The following is an 8,868-nucleotide window of genomic DNA, read 5'->3' as shown; positions in this document are numbered from 1 at the left end:
GAGAGAGAGAGAGAGAGAGAGAGAGAGAGAGAGAGAGAGAGAGAGAGAGCTGAGCTGTATTTGTATTTATGCAGAAATGGCTGGGAGCAAGGTGTACATACAACATGTGGCTAGGGTGTGTGTGTGTGTGTGTGTGTGTGTGTGTGTGTGTGTGTGTGTGTGTGTAGTGTAGCCTCTGTTAGCCTGGTGGTGCCTACCCCCTCCTGCCGAGTCCTTCCTGACACTGGAGAGCCTAATCAGCAGCTGCATGAATACACTCGAATGGAAAGTTGTGCTCAGCTGACCGGAGAAATTGGAGCCGGGGCGTGTACTACTACCCTCCTCCCAGACTCCCTCATCCCCCTCCCCCTTAGGCCAGACAGCCATCCCAGCCGGCTGCCTGGGACCAAGAAGGCTCAGTTTAGCTCAGCTGCCCACCCCCAAGAGACCTAGCAGTGGGTGGCCCATGCTTGAGGACTTGCAGCTCAATGGTCTTCGTGGTCAGTACCCAGGGAGGACTTTGAAAAGCCACAGAGGTGGCAGCCAGTACTCCAGGTGACGGTCACACAAGGCAGTGCAGGAAGGTTGGGTGGCAATGGAAGACAAGGAGGGGGAGAAAAGTCTGAGGCACCCTCTGCTCTGGGGGAGCTAGAGCATGCCCAATGTTCCACAGGCCTGATCCTAGGCTGTCGGTTTAGTGACCCTTGCAAGGCATCGGGTTCCCAATGTGCCAAGCTGTTTCATTCCAATTTCGACGAACTACATGGGTGTTCATGACAAACTGGTAGTGGGTTGTGGAGGTCAGATCTGTGGCCTGCTTAGGCCCTGTCCTGGCCTTCCCAGAGCGGCACTGGTCCCACTGTCCCCACCAGCCCCAATCCCAGCCTTGCCACCAGGTTCACACACCTCTATCCAGCTTCACTATTGATCAGCATCCCTGCCTGGCACCGGGGCAGCTTCCAGGTCATTTCTTTTAAATCAGTTGTGTATCTCACCAGGGATAATCAACTTCACTGGCACTGGGCAGTTAATTTGGCAGGATTCAGAGGGCAAGAAGGGGAGCTAAATAGGAGGAGCTCTGGGATGGGGTGAGGAAATGAAGGGGGCTAAGAAATGAACACACCAAAAGGAGTCCATTGACCTGTCTTTTTTCTGGCAGGGACAGTCTAAGGGTGGGGTCTTTGATACAGATATTCACAGCTTCACAGTGCAATCAGCTGTTGGGGTTTCTGATGCAAATCCTAGATAACCATTGTTTACTTTGAGGGATGCAAGGAGAAAGAACATTGGATGTTATTCCTCACCCTGTGTACCGTAGAGCGGTCATTCTCTTCCTTCCTAGTGCTGTGACCCTTTTATACAATTCCTTGTGTTGCAGTGATGCCCAACTATAAAATTATTTTGTTGCTACTTCATAATTTCACTACTGCTATGAACTGCAATGTAAATATCTGATATGCAGTCCTGGTGGTAGTGACTCACAGGCTGACAATCACTGATCTAGAGCAAGCACCTAGGTATAGAGAGGCCTAGCATTGGGCAAAGTTCCCAGCCAAATGCACCGAAAGGGCAAGCAAGAGGTGCACAGTATACAGAGAAGTGCTCTCCACCCTCTGATGCCAAGGGGAGCCAGCTGCTGTGTGGCCCGGAGAAAGGGGCCCTGTGGTCAACAGGTCCACAGAGGCCTCACTTGCCTGGCCCAGGCACAGTTTGCTTTGCTTCCAGGAGGTTGGGGGGGGGGGTGTGAGCTGGCTTTTGTACAAAGAGAGTGTCAGCACAGCTCTTCCACCCATTTGTGCCCCCAGAAGTCCCATGGTACACTGACAGCTTTAGCCATAGATCTGGGGGCTAGGAAGAGAAAGGTCGGGCACTGAGCAAAAGAGAGATCTGACCAGAGATGAGCCCCCTTTCTCTCTGCCCTCTATGTTAAAGGGTAAGGGTCAAGTCCCCTGTAATAACTAATGTATCAAGGAAAAAATGAGTGAAGGAAGCAACCAACCCACACTAGCATCTGTTGTGAGTTCCCATGCGCGCGCGCGCGCGTGTGTGTGTGTGTGTGTGTGTGTGTGTGTGTGTGTAAGATTCTTAGGGATGGAGACTGAGGCGCTCAGGTTCATGGACTAACCAGAATGAGTGAACATAGATGCCCACAAAAGAACTGACATAAAGGACACTTGTTCTCTGGACAGAAAGCCCTGCTGACAGCATCCTGCAGGTGTACTGGAACCACTATGACACTCCCTGCTCTCTCGGTACAGAAGTGTTATACCTAAGCTATTCAGCATTCTTGAAAACCCACACTCGGAACATGCCAATGAAGTATGTGTGCATTTATATCTAGCACACACATCCTTTTGTAAGCAGAACTTGACGAAATAGTGAGAGCCCAGCTTTCAGAACGGCACACACGTGTGCCACTCACACCAAGCACACAGGAGACCTGTAGGTAAAGTCAGAAAATGCAAAGAACACAGCACTGGTATTTGTGGCAGACCTATGTAGAAATATAGGAGTGATTGACAGGGGCCACAGGCTTGTGACACCCAACAGGACACAGGCCCTCCAAAGTGAAGGCTGCTTGCTGGTGGAGACCAGGGGCTGGTTCTCCAGTGGAGGAAGAGGCCATGAGTTGACCCAAACTTGCTTTATCTGCTGACCATGGTGAGAGAAAGATGCGCAACTCCCAAGTTTTCCCCTTTGTCCTCACCCAAAAAGCCCCCTACTCCTGATGTCACTGGGTCTAGTCCGCTCCGGAGGGAGTCACTCATCAGCAGCGATGGCGCGCTCCTTCCACCCCTCAGGTGTGGTTCATTCGCCCTCCATCCACGTTGTCTACACCGAGACAGCCATTTCTTCTGGGTTGAAAGGCCCAAGTTCTGGGTCAAATGTGAGAGGAGCAGACAACAGATTGGGAAGTCCAAGCCTGGTGGGTTTTAGATCGCCTCTTTCCAATTTTCTGGCGGTGTCAGAAATATGGCTGCCCTGGACTGTTTCTACGGGTAGTGGGCACACACAGAGATTCTAACATTGTGTGCCAGGTAGGCTGGGGAGCCGGCAGGATGCCCTGATTCTAAGAAGGGACCCCCTAAGGAACCCTCCGCCCCTTGTAAGCGCATGCGCTCTTCTGCACCTAGGGCACCTTCGGGCCAGTCTGCCCCTCTGCCCAAGCCAGCCCTCGTAAACCCCCTCCCCCAGCGGTGCTTCGTGCTTCGGGGAATAAAGGCAAAAGGAAATCGGAAGTCAAAATTAGTTTGGAAGCGGGCGCGAAATTCCAGGCTCTTTTCTCCCTAATCCTCCCAGCTTGGAAACTGAACTTTGAAGTGAAGGCAAGTTTTCCAAAATGACCTCTTTGGCCTCTCCTCGAGCGCAGGCCGCCCTGGCCCAGAGCCGCAGAATCGCTTCTGCCCATCCGTCCATCCTTGAGAACTGTGTAGCCACAGCCGGCCAGAGAAGTGTGGAGCCCGCAGAGGAACGTGCGGTTTGTTTTGTTGCTGGTTTTCATTTAACCGTACAGCCCAACCAAAATCCCTTAGAAGCTGAAGGGACTCCGGGTGATCCCAAAAGACAAGGTGAGAAAATTCAAGTAGATTCAGACACTTAAGGCAAGCGACCCAGTCAAAGGAGGCTGGCGGTGAAGGTAAAAGGGAAAGTATCCTGATTTTAGACCCTAAAGTCAGAAAACTACCTCCTTCCTCCCTTCGCCTGTCTTCCCCATCCCCGCCATAGTTAACTATTTTAACTTCCTCCAAAAACGGAAGAAGAAGAAGAAGAAGAAGAAATAGACAACGAAGACAACATTTCAGCTTCGTTCAGGATGGATGCTTGGGTTAGGGGACCTTGTCTATTTTTCCTTTCAAGAAAGCAAAACAACAACTAGAAGGCTACCAAAACATCCCGGGGACCCACAAGAGCCGCAGGACCCTGCAAACCCAGAGCAAAGCGCTTGGGGAAGGTTCAGGCCCTGACCCCTAGGCATGGGAAGAACTAGTAGCAGCCCCCTTCCCTTGGGCCCTCTTTGCCTTTCTCTCAGGATATTGCTTGGACTCTCTTTCCAAACAAGTGTTTGCTCTCAGTTTTCGACTCAACTTCCAGAAAAATCTCAGATCCAGCTTTGACAACCCTCAGGCTCTGGCAGCTGCAGAGCCGGAGAGCAAGAGCGAGGTAGGGCCGCTGAACCCTACACCCGGGAACTGCTGGCCTCTGCGGACACAAACACCAGTCTCTGGGAGTGATAAGAAAATGGAGAATACTGTATTTGCTTTAGAAAGTTTTTACATATAGATAAACACGCAGTTAAGATAACAGTAAAAGCGCCCTACGGGAGTGAATGAGGCCTCCGAAGCGGCTAGGAAAAACTTGGAGTAGCTTTTGCATAAGAATCCTACGGCCTCACTCAGCTTTCACTGGCGAGAGGGTCCCTCCCTCGCCCTAACCCTGGCCACCTCGCCAAGCCTCGACTGACAAGTCGATGGCCAGGAACCCCGAGTAGGAGGAGGAACCCCCCAAAAGGAAAGAGGTGAGTGAGCAGGGAAGGAAGGAGGAGAGAGGAGGGAGAGGAAAAAAGCAGGTATCATATACAAGCAATTGCTACACATATATTACAAACTGGGAAAATGACCGATCATTAAGATATACATAATTCATATAAAATTTTGAAATAAAAATAAAAATCTGTTACAGTCATAACTATTCTTTTTCCACATTTATAACCAGTACCCACACAGGCAGTGACAGAGTGGAGAGAAAAAGGTGCTTACGAAGAAAATGATTGTCTGCTGAACAAAAAACAAAAGATTCTATCTTGTTTGACCAATCCTTGGACTTAAAAACAGAGAGAAAGAGAAAGAGCTAAAAGAGGAAAGAGCAACAGAAGGAAGAAACACTTGCTATTTCTCTCGAGGAGTTTTTCTTTTTCTTTCTTTCTTTCGTTCTTTCTTTCCTTTTTAAAAAACAAATTCAGAACGGAGATGTCAGTTTTTTTTTCCTTTTTGTCTGTTTTTGTCGTCTTGTCTCGGCGGTGGTGGTTTTTGTATGGTCGACTCCTTAAATCACTTTAAACTAGAGAGAATATTTTCCCAGATACAAATAAATCGTCATGCAGGTGGGGTGCCGGGTCCGTGGGAACCAAAAGGAGAAACCGTGCTTGTCCTGGAAAGTATACAATTGTCACCTCTTTTATGTTTTCTGCCCGCAAGATCAGCGTTTGTGACTGTCTGTTGGCGTCGCGGTCCTTTGGGGTGGCCGTGGTGGTGGTGGTGGTGGTGGGGGGTTGATGGTTTAAGGTTAAATTATTTTTCTTTTTTTTTTTAATATATTTTTGGCTGGGGTGGGAGTGTGTATGGAGTACGTGTGTGTGTGCGCGCGCGCGAGCGCGAGCGCGCGTGTCCTGATTTCGGTTTGTTCTATGGATGGACCAGAAGGAAAAGGAGCCGGGCTAGAAGGAGGAGGGGATGGTGGAGGGGGAGGAGGGGAAGGAGGAGGAGGGCGGCCTTGGCTATCATACATCACATTCCGAGTCGCTGGAGGTTACCGAGAGGATGGAAGTGCCGGTGTCCGCACGCTCCGTCAGGCTGGACACACTGGTGGTGGGGCTGGCCGCCGTGGACGGCGACTCTGCCGAGCCATGCGTGGGGCAGCCGGGCTCAGTCAGCGAGCGCATGCCGCTCGGTCCGATGGCCTGGTGCTGGAGCCTGCGGGAAAGAGAGAGCGGAGCCCGCCCTGACTAAATGGCCTGCCACCCTGCTCCCCTCACTTGCACCACGGGGAGACTGGCCCGGCTGGGCCCGCACCCCCCTACCTCCGCGGCCTCCCGCATCGCACGCCCCTAGCCACCGCCCCCGACTGCGCTTTGTGTTCTTCCAGGCACCCAGCTGCTTGCTCCCTGAGTACCGCAGGGTCTTCCTAACTCAAGTCCCGGCTGCAAGTTCCTTTGGCTTAGGGAAGTGTTCCAGATAGGGACGGCCTTAGAGCAGGGGTTGAACCCCAAGCCAGCCGCCTGCGGAGACTTGAGCGGTCAGTAAGGGACGCTGAGCCCTGGACTAGCAGACAGTGGGGAAAGAGCTTCGCTCTTCTTCCGCAACCTCGGAGACTCTAGTAACTGGACCGACTGCATGGAGACCTAAAAATTCCGTACAGCCTCCTGCCACGGCCTTCCCAAACATAATCCATTGCTGCGGGAGGTGGTGGTGGGGTTCTCCCAAGAGTACCCACCGTTTTACTTTCTGAGTCCCTACGCGGGGAGCGCAGGATCCGGGGACGAGAAAATAGGGAAGGTGGGGGTTAAAAGATGGGAGTAAGAGAGAGAAGCAAGAAAAAGGAAGAAAGAGAAAGCAGGAGGGAAGGATAGACTGTCTCTTTTTCAGGCAAAAAAGCAGTTGCCTGAACCTAGGGTCTCCCCACAAGGAAGCCTTTTCTTGGTCCTGGGTGCTCCCCTCATCTGGCGAAAAGTGGTCTCCACAGGCAGAGGTGAGAGGGAAGTGGCTTCAGGCTTGAACCACCAAAACACACACACTCCAGGTACTCCAGCCACCAGCAGCTGTTGGCAGCTGGGGCTCCTGCTCCTTCCCAGGCCTAGTGCCTTTGAAGCGGAGAGGATTGAGGCTCTGTAGGAGAGCTTTCGCTCACCCAAGCCCCCCTTCTTTTCCCTTCCCCTTGGACTCAATTTCTCTAGCCCCTCTCCTTTTATTACGTACTTCTCCCAACCCAGCTTTAAGGATTCACAAGAACCAAAACTACTTTGTGACTTTGTAACCAACTTGCTGGAAACAGAGCTGCACCTGCTGGCGTTTGCTATCCAACTAAGTGGACCAAAGGGATGGACGCTCCTTAGCCGAGAACAGAGATATTTAATGCTTGAGGAACACCAGGAGTGGACACCCTTGTGTGAACACATTAATTAAAACACACTAGGCCTCTTCACACCCAGTCTGCCTCTCCTGTTCAGGGTTCGGAAAGGAAACTCGCTGGATGGTGGCCACGGGCCATCTTCCCTTTGTGGCAGGAACCCTGGTCCACTTGCCCCTCTTGATCGCTTCTGGACATCTCCAAGGCTCCCAACCCTTCTTTTGCCATGCATGGATATAATCAGACAGCAAATAGAGTTTTGGTTTCCTCCCAGCCTTCTAGTTGGGGCCAGGGCTGAGAAAATCTGCCAGGGGACTAGGGCTTCCAAGACTGGCACCACGGGTTGAGGACACTAGAAGCTCTCAGAGACAGTTCTGGCCCTGATAAAAGCCCCTCTTGGGCAAAGTAGCCTATAACCCTCTCCTCCCCTGTTCCGGGGCAACCAAAAACTTTCTCCAACTACCCAGAGAGACCCGGCTCCTCCAGCTCTGGGTCAGCCGCCCCTACTATGCCAGGATAGCCTGCATTTCAACCCGTCTTCCCTTCCCCAGCCCCGGAGGCTGTGGCCCAGTCGTGATCCCCGCCACTGACCTGTTCTTGGCCGCCGCGGCGCGGTCGCGCTGTCGCCGATTCTTAAACCAGTTGCCTACTTGTGTGGGAGTGAGGCCGGTGGCCTGCGCCAGTTCGCGTTTCTTGCTGGGGTTGGGGTAGGGATCCTGCAGGTACCACTCCCGCAGCAGGCTCCGAGTCCGCTCCTTGAAGCAATGAGTCTTCTGCTCGCCATCCCAGATGGTGCGCGGCAGAGGGAACTTCTTGCGCACGCGGTACTTGTCCACCGGGCCGAGCGGGCGGCCGCGCAGCTTCTCGGCCTCCTGGTAGTGCGCCTCGAGCCACATGGCTTGTAGCTTGCCGTGAGACTCCTTGGTGAACTTGTGGTTCTCCAGGATGTGGTACAAGTCGCGGAAGTTGCCGGTGTGGAAGGCAACAACGGCGCGCGCGCGCAGGATCGACTCGTGTTTGTTGATGGCCTCGCACGCCCCAGGGGCCACGGGCAGCGACCAGAGGAAGCGGCCCAGCCGCTCGATGTCGCCCGTCTCCTCCAGCGTCTCACAGACGCTGGCCACCTGCTCCGGCGAGAAGTTGAGGGTGGGCAGCTGGAACATGGACAACTCTTCCGGGGGGGCCCTGGAGCCGCCGCCGCCGCTGCCGCCTGCTCCGCCAGCACCGCCGCCTCCCGCACGGTTCCCGCCGCCGCCGCCTCCTCCCGCGCCGCCGCCGCCGCTGCCCGCAACGCTCCCGCCGCCGCTACTCGCCAGAAGTAGGGAGCAGTGGTGAGAATCGGCGAAGTTTGGCAACAAGAAGTGGGAGGAATAGAGGTCTAGGGGGGAGCGGAATACCATGGACTGACCTGAGAGGAGAGGAGAAAATTCAGGGAGAGGAAGAGAGAGGGGAGGAAGAGGAGGAGAGGGGCGATGAGGACCAGGAGGAGGGAGAGGAGAGGGGGGAGGAGGAGATGGAAAGGAGGGGGGAGCAGAAGGAGAAGGAGGGGGAGGAGGAAGGACGTAAGGGACACCCACACCCCACACACATCCACATACACACACACCCGCGCAGCCACATAGAGAGGGAGGAAGGAGAGCGGCCCGGTGCGCGCGCGCAGAGAGAGAACCCGAGGCAGAGAGGGAGAGGGAGAGAGAGGAGAGCGAGAGGAGAACGAGAGGAGAGCGAGAGCCAACCACCGCCGAGTCAAGATTCAGCGATTCCACAGCAATCGCCCTAATGACAACAGCCTCATAATATCTCCCCTAAATCCACAGTGAGTGCAGCATTGAAACATTTTGTTTCGCTTTTCTATTGGTCTGCAGCGTGTCGTTGTGGCGTTGCCACGGCAACCACTGCCAATCACTGTCAGCCCTGCCAATCAATACCGAGAACGTAAGGACGGTTTTACCACTTAGCCGGAGGGGGGGGGGAGGGAGAAGAAGGCGAAACAGAATTTAAAAAAAAATCTTTGCAACTCTTAATATCCTCTCTCTCTCTCTCTCT

At 53.5% G+C, this 8,868-nt stretch overlaps 1 protein-coding gene across 3 annotated transcripts in view; it reads right to left on the bottom strand.

The window, feature by feature from the left end:
- Positions 1 to 4,208: 4,208 nt before the first annotated feature.
- Six3 (SIX homeobox 3) overlaps positions 4,209 to 8,868 on the bottom strand; it is a 12,299-nt gene continuing 7,639 nt past the window's right edge. For 2 of the 3 annotated variants that reach the window (XM_026783061.1, XM_005354698.3), the window contains exons 2-4: positions 7,414 to 8,230; positions 5,510 to 5,669; positions 4,209 to 5,127 (exon numbers count right to left, since the gene is read on the bottom strand). In XM_026783061.1, the coding sequence (XP_026638862.1) occupies positions 5,038 to 5,127; positions 5,510 to 5,669; positions 7,414 to 8,230 (1,067 nt within the window). In that variant the 3' untranslated portion in view covers positions 4,209 to 5,037. Of the gene's footprint in view, positions 5,670 to 7,413; positions 8,231 to 8,868 lie in introns of all 3 variants that reach the window. The other variant, XM_013348971.2, reaches the window with a different exon arrangement.

Source organism: Microtus ochrogaster, chromosome 16 (assembly GCF_000317375.1).
Source record: "Microtus ochrogaster isolate Prairie Vole_2 chromosome 16, MicOch1.0, whole genome shotgun sequence".
NCBI classification, from domain to species: Eukaryota; Metazoa; Chordata; class Mammalia; order Rodentia; family Cricetidae; genus Microtus; species Microtus ochrogaster.
This window is presented reverse-complemented; position numbering and strand designations above follow the sequence as displayed.